We start from the raw sequence: 18,384 nt of genomic DNA on the forward strand, positions 1-18,384 counted from the left end.
AAAACTTCAAAAAAAAAAGAAAGTTAACTGAGCAGTTTTGAGGCCATCTAACCTACTTTTCCTATTTTTGCCTGCTTTTCCTTCTCCAGGCATATATGTTCTTTTGAGTCTTTTTGTGAATAATTCTTGTTCTTTTAATTCCCAGAACAATTTTGCACATTAGTGAGTTTCCCAATCAAAATTCCTTTTTGAGGAGATTTGAAGAAATAGAAGAGATTGATAAATTCTTGGAATCTAAGGGAATATGCTCCAGATCAGAATGCCTCAATCACTGCGCACCTCCTAGCAAATTAATCCCATCTCCCAAGACTCCATTCCCCTGGATTTCCAAGTCTGCACTCCAGCCTCCACTAACTGATGCAATTTCAGCTCTTTTACAGCCTAGATTCACTGACCTGGCACTGCCACTGGATTTATCAAGCTTCAATCTCCCCAGCTACACCAAGCTATAAATGATTCCTAGGGCTTCTTCTCAGAGCTAACCCATTCCAATATGGAGTCAGAGACCTTCTGCCACCTTCTCAGATTCCCAGGACTTTTCCTGAGCTCTAACTGTGCAGAGCTATCAAATGGCTCCGAGAACTTCTCCTAAGCCACAACTACTCAAAGTCAGCTAACACAACATCTTTGCTGCCTGGAGTCTGTTAATAACAACACATTTTTGATATGGCATTTTACCCCGTTGCAGACTGGTCAATCGCCCAGCAAATACAAAGATAAATTGAAACTTTAGATCTTTCTTAAGCTTACTGGCAGGACAGCAACATTTTGGCTCTCATCTTTAAATCTCCAGCTAAGTAAGCTCACCCGCTGTTTATCATCTTTCCTTCCTAGCTGGCCATCCCTTAAATCAACATGGCCCCAACCTTTTCAGTGTAATAGTCTTCAAGGTGCATTAATCCCATTTTCTAAAGTTAAACTTTAATCTTCCCAGAGCTAAATATTATCTCAAAAATATTACTATGAACCATGAACTAGCTATTTATAACAATTGGGACAGCGATGTCAGTTCAGTTCTTTTGTTTGATTCTTAACTTGGGTATTTCATAATGTTGTAGGTTTACATTCAATAAGCATTTGGTCAAAATTTAGCAGATTTATACATATTTGTTTTCTTTTTCTTTTTTTTAGCCCTGTAACTGTACTATTGTGGGCTCGTTAAACCTTCAGTGTGACGATGTAACAGGTTGCTGCTTCTGCCGTCCAGGATACACAGGGGAAAAATGTGACCGATGCAGAGCAGGTTACTGGAATTATCCACAGTGCAGACACTGTGACTGTGGTTTGGCAGGGACAGAGAGCCAAACCTGTGATGAAGCAGCAATTTGTTCATGTGCAGAATATAATGGACAGTGTAACTGTAAGGTGAGTCTATCTTTTGTAATGGATGGGACCTTGTTATGCTCAATAAGTATTTGATTGGTAAAAATATTGTTTAAATGAAACTCATTGACAATCTTCAGGTTTATTTTGGTTTTTTTTTAAAGCCCACGTACTTTTATCACAAAGAAAAACAAATGAGTAAAAATATAACAAAGGAAACAAAGGTCCAAAGCATAGATTCAAAATTTATAATAACTGCTGGGTTTCAGCAGGCATGGAACACATTTGCCACAGTCCTTGTAAATATTCAAAAGTTACCGATGGTAAAAGGCACTTGGACCCCGATGCCCTTTGAACTGCGGTAACGGGGGTCATACACGGTGCCAAATGCACCTGGATAATTTGTAACCAGATGTAGCCATGGTCAGAAGATATCCAGCAAGGTTAGAATCATTTTCTTTAGTGTCAGGAGAAACAGGTTTGCTTTTCTGGGTCAAATAAGGAAACCTTATAGAATCATAGATTTTACAGTGCAGAAGGAGGCCATTCGGCCCATCGAGTCTGCATTGACCCTTGGAAAGAGCACCCTACCGAAGCCCACACTTCCACCCTATTCCCGTAACCCAGTAACCCACATAATCTTTTGGACACTTAAGGGGCAATTTGTCATGGCCAACCCATCACACCTGCATATCTTTGGACAGTGGGAGGAAACCGGAACACCCGGAGGAAACGCATGCAGACAAGGGGAAAAAGTGCAAACTCCACACAGACAGTCACCTGAGGCCAGAATTGAACCCGGATCCCTGGAGCTGTGAAGCAGCAGTGCTAACCACTGTGCCATCTTGCAACTCCCCTGGGATTCCTCCCCTCATTCCTCTCCCCAAGTGATTTATTTGCATTGTGCCAGAAAACAACTCCATAAAGCCCCTCTCGGTAGCTCCTAACGCCCAAAATGTGATTCCTACCCACCCACCTGCTCACCATTGCTGCCGTGTTTGAGCAGGAATCTATCCTTGTATATGGACAGGAGGCTCAAGGATTAAAATGACCAAACTTCTCACTCGCCTGCATTAGCATGCTGCACATGGCAAGCGCTCGGCAAAAGGACATGACCAATTAACTCACAAATTTGATGCCACCATTTTGCTTGCCATGGTAACTCTATCTATGCAATACTGGTTTCTTGCTTTTTCTCTATAAATATACCGTGCAAAAACTGAATCTTGTTAGAATTTCAAAATAAGAAGTAAGGAATAATTCAACTGGGGTATGTGTAAGACCACCAAAGAACGGAGAAGAGGTAAAGAGGCATATAGACAAATTGGGGAAAAATGCATGAAACCCAGGTGATTTCACAATGAGTGACTTCAATTATCCTTACAGTGAGGTAGTAACATACGTAACAGTAAAGATTTTTTTTGCAAGTCTCTACAGTATAGGACAGCCTTCTACATCAGGACATATTCTGTCCAAGGCAGTGTCATTAGAGTCCTCAGTGAATTTTAGGTAACAAACTAAGACAATGAGGTCATGTAAGAACAAAATAATTTGCATTTATTTGTAGTTGAAGGAGTGAATATATGATCATTGTGAAAGGGAACCGTCAGGTTGAAAAAAGGTGTTACTGGAGCATGAAAGGTGAACAGTTGTGTTACGGATGCCTGGTCAGCTCTCCACAGTGGCTAAGAGACTGGACCACGACTATAACGTTTTAAAGTTTTAAGGCAGTACGGAAAGATCGATTCGTTCCAGGAGTGATAATATAAGAACAAAGAACAAAGAAAATTACAGCACAGGAACAGGCCCTTCGGCCCTCCCAGCCTGCGCCGATCCAGATCCTCTATCTAAATCTGTCTCCTATTTTCCAAGGTCTACTTCCCTCTGTTCCCGCCCATTCATATACCTGTCTAGATGCTTCTTAAATCATGCTATCGTGCCCGCCTCTACCACCTCCGCTGGTAAAGCGTTCCAGGCACCCACCACCCTCTGCGTAAAAAACTTTCCACGCACATCTCCCTTAAACTTTCCCCCTCTCACCTTGAAATCGTGACCCCTTGTAACTGACACCCCCACTCTTGGGAAAAGCTTGTTGCTGTCCACCCTGTCCATACCTCTCATAATTTTGTAGACCTCAATCAGGTCCCCCCTCAACCTCTGTCTTTCCAACGAAAACAATCCTAATCTACTCAACCTTTCTTCATAGCTAGCACCCTCCATACCAGGCAACATCCTGGTGAACCTCCTCTGCACCCTCTCCAAGGCATCCACATCCTTCTGGTAATGTGGCGACCAGAACTGCACGCAGTATTCCAAATGTGGCCGAACCAAAGTCCTATACAACTGTAACATGACCTGCCAACTCTTGTACTCAATACCCCGTCCGATGAAAGCAAGCATGCTGTATACCTTCTTGACCACTCTATCAACCTGCGTTGCCACCTCCAGGGTACAATGGACCTGAACTCCCAGATCTCTCTGCACATCAATTTTCCCCAAGACCCTTCCATTTACCATATAGTCCGCTCTTGAATTTGATCTTCCAAAATGCATCACCTCGCATTTGCCTGGATTGAACTCCATCTGCCATTTCTCTGCCCAACTCTCCAATCTATCTATATTTTGTTGTATTCTCTGACAGTCCTCCTCGCTATCTGCAACTCCACCAATCTTCGTATCATCTGCAAACTTGCTAATCAGACCACCTATACCTTCCTCCAGGTCATTTATGTAGATCACAAACAACAGTGGTCCGAGCACGGATCCCTGTGGAACACCACTAGTCACCATTCTCCATTTTGAGACACTCCCTTCCACCACTACTCTCTGTCTCCTGTTGCCCAGCCAGTTCTTTATCCAACTAGCTAGTACACCCTGAACCCCATACGACTTCACTTTTTCCATCAACCTGCCATGGGAAACCTTATCAAACGCCTTACTAAAGTCCATGTATACGACATCTGCAGCCCTTCCCTCATCAATTAACTTTGTCACTTCCTCAAAGAATTCTATTAGGTTTGTAAGACATGACCTTCCCTGCACAAAACCACGCTGCCTATCACTGATAAGGGCTTGGTTATTTTATTAAAACAAAAGAAAAGAAAACAATATTTAAACTCTTAAACTTCAAGCCTAACGGTCGTAGATTACATGCAGTTTTCCATGTTAGGGACATACATTCAGAACCTTTTTCCAAAGTCTGCCTTGGTGGCACCTCTCATGACCTCTTTTGGATGATTTGCAAAGCCTTTTCCCCTACCTGTTCAAAACAGGATTCTCTCTCTCTCTCTCTCACTCTCTCTCTCTCTCTCACACACACTCTCCTCCACCCGGCCCCTCAAACAAAGGTGCTCAAGGGTTTTCAGACTTGAACCTATCATCGTTATCTTATCTGTTTGACGGCCCACTCCCATTTAAACAAGATAACAGAGCCATGCTATTGATATGCACTTAATCTCCCATTGATGGATAAAGAGGCCATCAGACTCTGTAAGATGCTAATAGCTGGTTAGACAGGAGTGTCTTGAAGAACAATGTATCGGGGGCATCCCACTAACGAGTTTAAGCCTGATGGAGAGAAAGTAACTCGGCCAGGTATGGGCGTATCCCTCTGTCTCCGTGCTAGCAGCATTTTCCCTCAGTAGTTGCCTGCTACATTGGGGTCTTATTTTGGACTCAATTTCCTACTATCTCTCTCACATAACAGTTCACCAGATTGATAATTGCAGAAGTACCATCGTATATGGAGAGCCAAAGGTTAGACTTTTGGCACTTTGAAAGTGCAATTGTAATTGACCTGGGAGAAAGTTTATTTCAAGTGAATGCAGTTATTGAAGTTTCGTCAGAAGGAGGTAGATGAATGTGGTTGATAAAGGACACAAGGAAGTGGTCTTTGTGAGCAAGAAGATGGATGTAGAATGCTCATATGGATAGGATGGTCAAGGAAGTGCCTATAAATATGGGTAAGATATCTCGTATGGAGAGAATGATTGACAGAAGACAGAAGAACAAGGAGCTACCTGTCAATAAACAAAAAGCTTGTTGTGAAGCTAGGCCGCTGATTGTAAGGACAACTGCTGCAAACATATGCATAGTGTGGTCAAATCAAGCCTACTTCTACCTCTTTCTGTTGCAGTTCAGACTTATGGGGATGCTCTTGTGAAATGGCACAGAAGTTGACCCTCTTCACAACCACCTTATGTAGCACCGCTTCTATTTCAGTAGCTCATCAAGCAGTGCTAGGCTGCTCTGTCATTTCTCTGCAGACTCATGCCTGACCAAGCTACAGAGTTATGCCATCTGTTGGAAGGATACCTTCTGTGAATGTGCACCACATCCTCTTTTTCCCTTCATCTATTACTGCCTAATTCCCTGCTCATTCAGAATTCGTAAATGCTGCCAATCAGTTCAAATGCCTCTGCAACTTTACTAAAAGCTTTCAGAATTCTGTCAGCTTGTTGTGACACTTTCCTTGTGATTGTTCCATCCATTTGTATTTCACTGTACTTTTTTTATTTGTATCACTGGTGTGTTTCTGCACTTTACCTTGATATGGGTTTGTGAATAATCCCAAGAATGGCTGATCTGATTTAGGACAGATTAGTACTCGTACTTTTGGAATTGATTTGAACCAATAATTACAAATTGAGCGACTCTTCACCACGTACCATCCTGAATTTGTAAAATGTGAAGGTTTTAACCAAATTGAAAACATGTGGCTTCCGCATTGATGCTGAATGAACGGCTGGCAGGAAAATTGATTTAAAGTATGAGAGACAAACTGTATTTGTCGACTTGCTCATTGAGATGTATGCCCAACCAAAACACGCAGGGGGTGGTGTTTACATACATGTTGCTACCAACAGGTGCAATCATCATCCTATTGATGACAGATCAATAGTTTCAAATTTCTATGTGACATTTTTCAATTCACAAATGTTCATCGATTGACTTTCTGGCTTATAACCTTTTCTTTTGAGAGCACAGATTGGCAATTCTGCTTTGGTCTGGCTATAGCATTCTAATTATTATTCTAGATGGTTGGAAAATTATGCTCAGAGCATCATTGATGGGGTTTTCCTCTGATAATGCAACGTCATAAAATTATCTTGTCACAATGATGTGACTTGTGCATGAGGGATATCAATCTGATTTACAGTTTAATCAACTGAACACACTTTTTGAACTATTGGAAAAGTACATTTTTAAAAGCAGGAAAATGCACATTTTAAGATAGCTGCCACAAATCACCTGACATCTGGCATTGCAAGTTGACCAGTTTCTGGAAGCTTCCCATGCAAATTTCAATTCTGACATGCCACAATGCTCATCTGTGTAATGTCGCACATGCTGATATCAAGAACTTTTTCTAAAGGATTCAATGAAAACGGTACTAAACCTACATTTACATATCTATACGGCTACCTTGTGGAGATATAAAGTCTACCAAGACAATAGCTACATGGAAAGGTGTTCTCCTATCTCATCAAGATGGATACTAGATTTTCAGTAGTTAATGGATGGGACATTATAGTCTAATCACCTCCGCTATGAAGCAAAAGCCACAGATGGTTCCGAAATCAACTAAGCCTTCTCAAGTCACCTTCTAAAATCATATGGGGAGAGGGGTCCTGTGACTGGAGTAACCATTCTATGAATCACTTTTAATATAGCATGCAATCTGCAGAAACAGTAGACTGGAACACCTCCAAGTGGGGCAGTAATATTCTACCTTTTCTCTTCTCCCTCAAGTCAAGGGCCTTTATTCCAGTTCAAAGTCCTGCAGCAACAGAAATTTTAACTGAAAGACATTTTTGGAAACTATAGATTATGGTTTAAAAAGAGATTGGGGGTGACTTTGCGCCAATATTCCCCATGAAACTTACAGAATATAGCGAGGCCTGGATAGAGTGGACGTGCAGAGGATGTTTCCACTTCTAGGAAAAAATAGAATTAGAGGATATCATCTCAGACTAAAGGGACGATCCATTAAATCTGAGATGAGGAGGAATTTCTTCAGCCAGAGGGTGGTGAATCTGTGGAACTCTTTACCGTAGAAGGCTGTGGAGGCCAAATCACTGAGTGTCTTTAAGACAGAGATGGATAGGTTCTTGATTAATAAGGGGATCAGGGGTTATGGGGAGAAGGCAGGAGAATGGTGATGAGAAAATATCAGCCATGATTGAATTGCGGAGGAGACTCGATAGGCCGAGTGGCCTAATTCTGCTCCTATGTCTTAAGGTCTCAAGGTCTTATGAATGTAAATAGCAACATAAGTCTAAAATCTCATGAGAATTGGAAAACTAAATTCTTGCCGGTGAGATCTCATTTTCTGATTTTCCCCACCCCTCATCAGAGACGTAATGAGGTTCTTGCCCAGAAAGGATGGGACGTTTATAATTACATAGGGATACAGTTAAAGAATTTCCTTGCCACATGCTCCCCCAACATAAAGAATTCCCCCTTTGCGACGTGACACCACATTGGCGAGGTTTAAAACTGCTTTTGTAAAATGTGAATCAGTCGAGGCGAACATGCCATGGCTATAAAGGTAAGTATAGCCACCGGGGGAGAGAGGATGTGCTCTGGAATAAAGGCCCTGGACTCTGCATCCTGGCAATGCCAACCTTGCAGTGCCCCTTTGGCAGTGCTAGCTAGCAGTGTCAATCTTGTGCTTGTGTGGAGAGGATTTCCCCGGTGTGTATGTAAGGGGGGGGGGGGGGTTACCCTGGTGTGCGCTGAGATGGGTTTCCTGTATTCCTTAGGCGGGGGGGTGGAGTATTCGTTCAGGGTAGATCGGGGCACCCTTTAAAAAGGGCACTTCGTACTCTGTGAAGCTGGCATTGTGACAGCAAAAAGATTTTCTGTGCACAGGGTGCAAAATCACACTCACTGCCTACAAACATTTCACTCTATATGAGTTTCAACTCCACCTAATTATCAAGGCCACCATGAAAAGCTTCTGTTTCAGCAACAGGGATGAGCAAAGGACTTGTAAACATTGAGCTCTGTGGGCAGAATCATCTCAACCTGCCCGCGACGGATTTGTGTAGGTGGGCACGCCGTCTCTGGTGAGAGCCAAAAAGTCAGAAACCTGCTGGTGTAAAATTACATTGCAATTCTCCCAAGAGTGGATTAATGGCGGGGCGGTGACCCCACTGGCAGTTGGCACAAATGCAATTTGCATTAATTTACATCTCATGAATGCTTATTAAAACAGCTACCCGCTGTTGTCCCGTCAGACCTTCCAATCTAGCATTGTGCCAACGGGATATCATGTCAAACGCGATTGCTTAAGACAGTGCAATTTCGCCAGAGATTTTGAGATGAGTGCAACAAATCCTTTCTGCCACAGTGCTGTGCTGCTCCTGATGCGCTGTTCACCACTCTGCCAGGGCAGACCGGTTCCTGCCCTCCTTCTCCCTGCCAAGCTGGTCTTCATGGACAGCACCATGTTGCTGGACCTATGGACCTTCCTGTGTCACTATCTCAATTCAGCAGTGTGACTGGATTTGGGGAGTACAGGGGTCTCTTTCCACCCTGGCGCCACACAATGGTGTCTATCTGGACAGCACTGTGCTGTGGGACTCATGCAGGCACCACAACAAAGGAATGGAGTGGGAGATGAGAAGGGGGGGCAATATGGAAAGAGGCAGTTCAAGGAGGGGGTAGGGTGAGGGTTCATGATGGCAGGCAGAGGGACAAAGGGGTGCTTGAAGAACTAAAGAGAGGAAAGCTGGACCATGACATAGCTGTATGAAAAGCTCACAAACAAGGGGATCAAAGGGAGACCTCATTCTTTACTGGAAGGGGATGGTTGAAAACTCCAGAGGCAGTGAGTAGAGATCTAAGTGGGGCTTGGGCACCTCGCAGTGATGTGTCTGGGGGGAGGGTGGTTGAATCGAAGAACACACTTTTTCTTATGGTTATGAGCCATTCCCTCTGGGTTTCTGACATCCTGCACATTCTGGTGAAGACAGATGGGCTAGAGAGAGTGATATATGTGTGTTGGATTGCTCTTTAAATATGGTGCTATTTCCTTTGAACCTACCAGCTGAGGGCAGGCGGACGAATCAGCTGCTGGCCCGCCAGTATAAATGGAGGGAAACTCACCTCTGCATAATTAGTGAGGTTCCAAGCACCCCATCTGTTGTGGGATCTGCCATTCTGCTCGGTGAGACAGGTGCCGTTGGAGCTGCCCGCCACCACACTTAGCCTCAGAATGGGAGATTTCCACCCTCTGCATTTTTCCAATTTGCATTGAGCTTCAATTTCATAAAGAAAGTAATGTTCTACTCCATAGCTTGTAATTCATCATGCTTGCGTATCTGTGTGAGTAGATTATAAGACCGTAAGACATAGGAACAGAATTAGCCCATTCGGCCCGTCAAATCTGATCGACAATTCAATCATGGCTGGTATGTTTCTCACCCCATTTTCCTGCCTTCTCATAACCCTTGATTCCCTTATTAATCAAGAACCTATTAAGGTTGAACATGGGTTTAACCTTCTAACATTTAAAAATAGTTTTATATTTTTTGCCTCAGTGGGCTTTTGACTCAATGAAAACTAACCCTTTGTTGTCTTGAACTCGAGGCATTCTGCCAGAATAGTTTCGTCACAATCAGCACTTGAGCACAGACATTAAGTAAATACCTTTGCTCGCTTACAACCCACAAAGAAACTTTCCAATGGTCAGACGTGGAGTGTGTCATAATATACATCCAGGTATATGATGGAGTGCAGACAGGCAGTGATTGACACACAGGATGACCAGTGAGCACACAGAACACAGCAGCCAATCACCAGGCAGGACACAACCACTATAAAGCCAGAGGGCACCAGTTTTCCCGCTCTCTTGGGATCCAGCCTCTGAGACAGTCAGAGCTCGTGAACATAGCCAGTGCAAACACCATGTGGTAGTCAGTTAGTCTGGTCAGGTTAGCCTCAGGTCTTCAGTCAAGTCAGCATAGTGTCAACCCACAGTTAAGCATGTATTATAGTTAGTTGTTCAATAAAATCGTGTTACATCTCATCAAGTGTTGGAAGCCTGTCTCTCTCTACACTGCATCAAACGTAGTTCACATAGACCCAGCTTACCCCACACATCAGAGTGGTTGAAGCGAATAGTATCAGAGGCTAGACAAGCATATCATAGAAACACCGCAATGCAGATGGGGGCCATTCAGTCCATCGAATCAGCACTGACCATCTGAAAGTGTACCCTACCTAGGGTCAGTCTGCCATCCTATCCCCAATAACCCCACCCAAGCTAAACTAACCTTTTGGACACTAAGGGGCAATTGATCATGGCCAATTCACCTAACCTGCACATCTTTGGACTGTGGGACGAAACTGGAGCACCCTGGAGGAATCCCACCCGGACATGGGAGAACGTACAAACTCCACACCAACAGTAACCCGTTGCCGGAATTGAACCCAGGTCTCTAGAGCTGTGAGACAGTGGTGCTAACCATTGTGCAACTATGTACAGCCACTCCTGAGGGGAATCTTGTGAGGGGGAAGGCAATGCAGGGTTACACTGATAGATTTAGATAAGGCAAGATGGGAGGAGACTTGAGTGAAGCATAAACTGGGTTAGATTGGTTAGGCTGATTAGCTTGTTTCTGACCCGTGTATCCCATTTAACTGCATGCAAGGATATTTTCTAAAACAATGTTTTTTAATAACAATTTAATCAATATGTTGATTTCTCAAGCAACCAATCATACTTTTGCAGGTGAACGTGGAGGGAATTAGTTGTGACAGGTGCAAGACCGGATCTTTTGCACTCTATTCAAGCAATCCTCATGGATGCAGTAGCTGTTACTGCTCAGGTGTGACTACACAATGTACTGAGGCAAAGGGGCTAATCCGCAGGAGAGTAAGTGAACCACTAATTATTTTCACATTTGATGAAACACTTCTGAGCAGCTTTGTATCTCAGTAAGGACTAAAGCAGTTATTTACTGTAACTGTAACTCTCTCCTGTGTATTGCTATTCATTTTGTATTCATCTATCAAGTGCCAAAAGAATCCCAGAACGATTTCAAAGATTGCTATCGTAATTGTAGCTGAGCAATTGAAACTTGAGTTTGCATATTTAATTTAAATGGAAATATATTTGCGGATAAAGATCTTTAAGTTGGTTTCAGCTTTGCACAGTAACATAATTGATCTTAACATTTTAATTGTGCTTTATGAATTGAAGACAGCGTTGAAAATTTTGTACATCTCTGCTTATGGTACAAGATCTTGAAAGGATGGTATTCTTTTTTAAAATGTCACTGTTTCCCACTTCTTAGGGTCTTCGATGCACCATTCCCTCCAAGTGTTGTAACTGGTAATTAGAGATTTACAAGAGCAAATGATAGTGACAATCTGCCAATTCCCCTTCTGTGTGGTGATATGCTTTGAATTTGTTCACCAGCTACTCCAGATGACACTGAGTTGGTAGATGCTCCATCACTGAATACAATCAAGGCTTCAATAAATACATTTTTGATCTCTCAAAGAATGGGCCGCGGTTCAGCGGACTTAAAACTACGTTTTGGGCGAGTTTGACAGGGTGTTTTATCAGCTGCTGCAGTGCCAAGATTCACCCCGCTATTCACCCTTCTTTTGGGACTTGGGGAGTTCTTCATCGCTGAGGTTGCAATTTAGTCAGTTTAATCAATTTAGCCATTTTGACTGGCAGCACCAATCCTTACACCCACCTTTCAGGCCACATTCGCCCCCTCCCCCCTCACCCCACTTTATGGACCCCTCTTACACCCCCAACCACCTTGAAGCCCCTGGAACATTCCCTCACCCTGCGACTAATGGGAAAGCCTCAACCCAGGCCTGTCCCTGGTGATACTAACTTGACACTGCAAGCCTGACACACTGGCAGTGCCCCTGACACCCTTTCAGTGCCACCTGGGCACTCTGGCAGCTCCAAGGTGGCAGTGCCAAGGTGCCTGAGCCAGGGGGAGTGGTACTACCCTGTCCTGTCCCTGACGAAATGGCCTCCCGAGGTGCTGTCACACCTGGTCCACGTTGTGGAAACCAGTGCCAATTGGCGCATGGTTGAGGTCTTGTAGGCCCGGCTGTTGAATCGTGGGCACCATGTGCAAGCGGCATCTGTGTATTTAAATTAACCTAATGGCTCATTTAAAATGTGCTGATCTGGATCACGCCCCGTTGAGGGCATGATACAGATTGCGTCAGGTGGAGAGAGTTGGGTATTTGCACAATGGTGTGTGCCCGCGCAGAGACGGATCTGCCATGACTTCATTCAATAGCAGAGCATTCTCGAGGGGCTGCATAGTTTACTCCTGCTCCTATTTCTATGTTCTAACTGACTTTACCGGGAGATGTGACTGTGTGAAATCTCAGCTCAATACATTAGCACCTGCTGCACCATCTTAACACGATGCTTTGTTGTTTGAACCTTCATGAAACTATCCTTCAGTTTTCATTTAATGGAAAAAAGATCCAGCAAGATTTGTTTTGTTTGAGTAGAGTGTTGAATTGTCCGGAATCGCTGGCAGTGGGTTTTCTGGTCCCACTGGCCGTGCAGCCCACTGATGGAACCATCAATTCCCTAGATGCGTGCTTTAAGATATGAACAGTGGTTTTAATCTACTTACAACAGAGCCAGCCTGTTCCGCGTTGAACTCTCGATGAACTGAACGACTGGCTCTGAGCATTGGTATTTATACAGCAGTCCAGGGGGAGGAGTCATGGGCGGAGCCAAGGGTGGAGCCCTGTACAAACTCCTAAGCATTTCCAGCGCTACTCCCCCTAGAGGTCGGGCAACGCAACTGCGCTTACAAATGCATGGTCTCATGTATATACAATACAGTGTGAATTACGGAGTTACATTCACCCCCCCCGCCCCTCCCCCCCCCCCTTCTGTGTGTTTCCCGGCGTGGGGCGGCTTCAATAGGAATTCCCATTGACAGCAAGGGGACTAGAGAATCCCGCTGTCAGGGAATGGCAGGCCACCTCCCACTGGCCAGAAACACAAGGGTAGGGGGGGGGGGGGGGGGGGGTGCGGTGAATTCTGCCCCTAGAATTGTTCAGTTATTGTCGGGAGCACACGTTTGCTGTATGTTTTCAAATTATTCCTAATGACAGTTGTGCTTTAACTGGAATTTTACATTCTTGCTGCATCTAATGACAGCTTTGTTTTTCTCTTGAAGCTGATGCTTAATCCTGATCAGACTGTACTGGAAATAGTAAATAAATTCAACAACAGGAAAACAACCAGCGGTGTTTTTCATCAGCATCCAGAGATAGTCGCTAATGTAGACGCAGTGATCAAGCATCTTCTTTATGAACCTTTTTACTGGAAACTTCCAGAGCAGTTTGAGGGGGAAAAGGTAATTAATTATCTTCTCAACTTCATATTAAACTGATAACATAAATTACAGTTACTTACTAAACTGACTGATGAAAATCATTGACTATTTCAATAAATGAGACAGTTAGATTGGACCAATGGAGTTACGGTAGACTTCCTGATATGGTGGTAAGAGATGCACTTCTGGGAGTGATAAGTGTCTATTACAAAGCTGTGGATGTTCGGTGCACTATTTACAAGCTGTATTGAAGGGGTGGGTAATATTATGGTGCAGTGTTAGCGTCTCCACCTCTGGGTCAGAAGCCCTGTGTCTTCATTTCAACAGTCAATTTAGTTTTACCCACAGGCAGTCGGCCCACCCGGATTTCTGGAAAACTGGCAACTTAAAGAAAGTGTGAAGAGCTGAATGCACAAAATAAATGTCTTTACAGCATGTGGGCCAGGAGGAGCAGGAACATTTTCCCCAGGCTCAGCAAGAAATCCAGTAAATCTTGCCCTCACCCCATCATTTCTGCAATCTGACTGCCTTCCTTCCATAGCCACCATCTGCTGCAACCACCTGCTACCTCGCCCACCATTGGACCCATCCCCAAAATTGGGAGCCCCACCTTCTATATCCTCTCCCATTCCCCTAATAATCTTCTCTCATAGGTTTCAGCCTTGTGAAACATATTTACCAGCCAGAGGTCCTCCTGTCTACCTATTAGGCTGCCTGTAGGTGGAAAACTCATGGAAAAATATTTAAAGCAACCCTGCAGCCTACAGTTAAATTCTGCAGTACATTTGGCCCATTCTTCTAGATTTCCTGAGCTCACAACTGATACCCAGTACACAACTTGCTTCCGGGCAATAATCTCGACCATTTCTAAACATTTGCTTTAAAGTGCCCTCTTCAGGTACAAATCATTATTGCAGTCTCTACCATAGTCTCATATGTTGGATCGCAAATATTGTGTGTTTTATTACCGAAGTCATCAGCGCTTATAATTCTGTATTTTTTATGTGATATCCATGTAATGAAATGTGAGCAATGTTGTCTTTTACAAAGTATTCTGGGAAAACTGACTGTCATTATCTGTTTAGGATGGCAAAGTAATATTTCAATAATCTTTATTGTCACTTCAATGAAGTTATCATGAAAAACTCCGAGTCGCCACATTCCGGCGTCTGTTCAGGTTCACAGGGAGAATTCAGAATGTCCAAATTACCTAACAGCACGTCTTTCAGGACGTGTGAGATGAAATCGGAGCACCCAAAGGAAACTCACACAGACATGGGGAGAATGTGCAGACTCTGCACAGACAGTGACCCAAGCAGGGAATTGAACATGGGACCCTGGAACTATGAAGCAACAGCGTTAACCACTGTACTACCGTGCCGCCCATAACGTGAAAAAAGATTCAGTAGTTTTGCAGAAAATATTCAGGACCAATGCAATGCAAGGGTCAAATGACCTTATTAAGGGTATTCAAAAAGCTAATGGTGAATTCAAGTGAATTCCTGAATTACTCAATTATGTCTGGTCTCCTTCTAGATATGAATATTGAGATTGCGATTCATTGTTGCTCTGAACAGCATTTCAAATTCAGACGTTCGCTGCCAAAACATAATCAAAGTGGGGAATTTTTTTAAATGCCTTCTTTCTTCACAAAACATAGCTTTGGCCCAAAATGAATTTAATTTACATTCAGACAAAGCTCAAGCAATTTTTGTGATCAAAACCATCAGTCAGAAAAGGGCTAAATTAAAAAATATTAAAACAAATCATAACTGTTTCGATTCTCCTGGCAGGGCTCCCAGTGCGGCCTGTAATGGAGCGGTCGCACATGTAGAGGCACCCGCGTGCGATTCCACAGCCATCAAGATAAAGCGGGTCTCCTCCGCAATTGAGGAGCGTTTGAGATTTAACAGCAATTGTTGAAGGAAGTTGTTAGAGGGGAGATTTTTCTTTTAAGGCACACAAGGAGAAGAGTGAAAGGGTGGGGAGGCAGAGGTTGGCGGATGCCATCTTGGACGCGACTCAATACTCGATCAGACACCGGAATTGCTGGCGAATAGGAAAAAGCTACAGTTGCAGTTTGGGCTGCTGTCAATAGGTAGGGCAGTGCGCCTATTTCGACGTTCAAAGGGGGCTTTTTATGAGCATGGCGAAAAGGCTAGAACCTTGTTGGCGTACCGGTTGAGGACAAGTAGCCTCTCGGGAAATTGTGCAGGTTAGGGACGCAGGGAGTGGACTGGTTTCTGCTCCAGCCAAGGCTAATGAGGCATTTGAGGCATTTTATGGGAACCTTTACGAGTTGGAGCCCCCGGAGAATGGGTCCCCAATTTTAGAGTTTTGGAAGATTTGACTATTCCGGTGGTGGAACAGGAGAAAATGAAAAAATTGGAGACTCCTCTGACTTTGAAATAGGTTATGGAGGGTATGGGTTTAATGCAGTCGGGGAAGGTGTCGGGGTTGGACAGATTTGCAGGTCAATTTTATAAAAGGTTTGCCAGGTTGCTGGCCCCAGTGGTGCTTGAGATATTTGAGGATTCTATGATGTTGCCAGCCTCATTGATGCAGGCGATGATCTCCTTGAAGGGTGAGGATCTGACAGAGTGTGGGGTGTATTGCCCCATTTCATTATTGATGCACAGCTGTTGTCGAAGGTCTTGGCTGTGTGCATTGAACACTTCCTCACAGGGGTCATACCAGAGAAGCAGACAGGGTTTGGTAAGGGAAGTCAGTTGTCAGCCAATGTTCGGAGGCTGCTTAATGCAGTTTTGTCCCCTCTCCATACCCTGAAATATAGGTGATTATCTCACTAGATGCGGAGAACGTGTTTGATAGGGTGGAGTGGGGGCTACAGGTGGTATGGTGGCATATATTTAAAGGTCTTGGGGAGGTTTGGCTTTGGGCCTAGATTTAGACCTTGGATCTGGCTGTTTTATATGGGCCACCGCAAGTGTCAATACAAGTGTCAAATACTGAGGAGAGGCACAAAACGGGTTGTCAACTGTCCCCATTATTGTTTGCCTTGGCAATTGACCCTCTGGCCATAGCATTGAGGCCATTAAGTGGAGCAGGATAGGGAGAGGAGGGAGGTAGCATGGGGTGCCATTATTATGCGGATTATCTGTTGCTGTATGTGACAGATCCTGTCTCTAGTGCAGCGGAGATAATGAAACTATTTGAGAGGTTTGGTTCCTTCTCGGGGTATGAACTGAACCTGAGTAAAAGCCAGTACTTCCCAGCGAATCTCCCAGGTAGGGGTGATCCGATCAGGGAAAGTTGCCTTTTCGCTTGGCCAGATCTGGTTTTCGTTATCTGGGAGTTCATGTGACCCATGACTGGGACTCACTACAGAAGCTAAATTTTGGGAACCTGGTGAAAGTGGTGAAGGATGATCGAAAGAGATGGGATGACCTCCTGCTGACTTTGATGGGGAAGGTTCAGTCGGTCAATATGAGTATCCTCCTAAGTTTCCTATTTTTGCTTCAGTGCCTCCTAGTTTTCTTTCTGAATCTTTCTTTGTAGGAATCAATGAGATGATCATGTCTTTTATTTGGGCAGGAAGGACCTCAGGGGTCCATAGGGGTTTTTCACAAAGAGATAGGTAGTCAGGGGGCCCCGAGCATTACTCAAGCTGTTATAATACTACTGGGCGGCGAACATTGAAAAGATGCTGGGGTTGTATAGATAGACGGATTCCATGTAGGGGCACATGGAGAGGAACAACCATAAAAGCACCATTTTGACAGCATTGATCACACCTCCCCTTCCGTTTTCTCTGATGAAATGGACTGCCAATCCGATGGTGGTGGTTACCACGAAAATATGGGAACAGTTTAGATGGGTGCTCTGTTGGTGCTGGCCCCAATTTGTGGAATCCATCGTTTTGTGCTGGTGGTTTTGGGTTCGTCCTTTGGGGCTTGGAGGGAGGAGGAGTTAGAGCGGTTTGGTGACTTGTTTGAAGTTGGTACGTTCACTAGTTTAGAGGGGTGGCTGACGAAGTATGAACTTCCAAGAGTTAACCAGTTTTGGTACTATCAGGTGCGAAAGGTTTTGTACAGGAAACTCTCCTGGGTTTGGCCCTCCCCCACCCTTTTTGATAGACAGAGTTCTATTGGTGGTTAATGTAGGTGAGGGGAGGGTGTTGGATATCTATGGTCGGCTGGTGTCAATGGAGCAGATCCTGTTGAACAAGATTAAAAGGAATTGGGAGGAATAATTGGGCCAGGGGTTTGAGGGAGGGGAGTGGAGCACGGTTCTATAGAGAGTCAACTCTCCCTCGTCTTACGCTAGCCTCAGCCTGAATCAATTCCAGGTGGTGCATCGGGCACATCTGACTAGGGCATGAATGAGTGGGTTTTTGCAGATATAGCGGATAGGTGTGAGTGGTGCTCAGGGGGACTGGCATCAGACAAATGTTCTGGTCCTCTGCTGGGCTTTTGGATCTCCTTCTTCAGCAGCAAGTTGAGAATTCTTGCAGTTGATTTGGAACTATTGGTAGCTATTTTTGGGATTTCAGATTTACCAGAGTTGCAGGCAGGAACAAAGATGAATACTCTTACCTGAACTTCCTTAATAGCCTGAAGGCGAGTTCTGTTTGGTTGGAAGTCTTCAGCCAGCCCAATGCATGATTAAACCACCCGATGGAGTTTTTCTACTTGGAAAACATCAATATGTAAAGAGAGGGCCATCTGAAATGTTCTCCCTGAGGTAGCAGCCATTT

The 18,384-nt window shown here is 44.3% G+C and overlaps 1 protein-coding gene across 5 annotated transcripts in view; it reads left to right on the plus strand.

Annotated features, from left to right (window-relative positions):
- lama2 (laminin, alpha 2) overlaps window positions 1–18,384 on the plus strand; it is a 607,521-nt gene that overhangs the window by 400,639 nt on the left and 188,498 nt on the right. For all 5 annotated transcript variants that reach the window (XM_038799795.1, XM_038799796.1, XM_038799798.1 and 2 more), the window contains 3 exons: window positions 1,132–1,365; window positions 11,063–11,206; window positions 13,509–13,688. In XM_038799795.1, coding sequence (XP_038655723.1) covers window positions 1,132–1,365; window positions 11,063–11,206; window positions 13,509–13,688 — 558 coding nt within the window. The remainder of the gene's footprint in view (window positions 1–1,131; window positions 1,366–11,062; window positions 11,207–13,508; window positions 13,689–18,384) is intronic.

Source organism: Scyliorhinus canicula, chromosome 6 (genome assembly GCF_902713615.1).
Source record: "Scyliorhinus canicula chromosome 6, sScyCan1.1, whole genome shotgun sequence".
In the NCBI taxonomy this organism is placed as follows: Eukaryota; Metazoa; Chordata; class Chondrichthyes; order Carcharhiniformes; family Scyliorhinidae; genus Scyliorhinus; species Scyliorhinus canicula.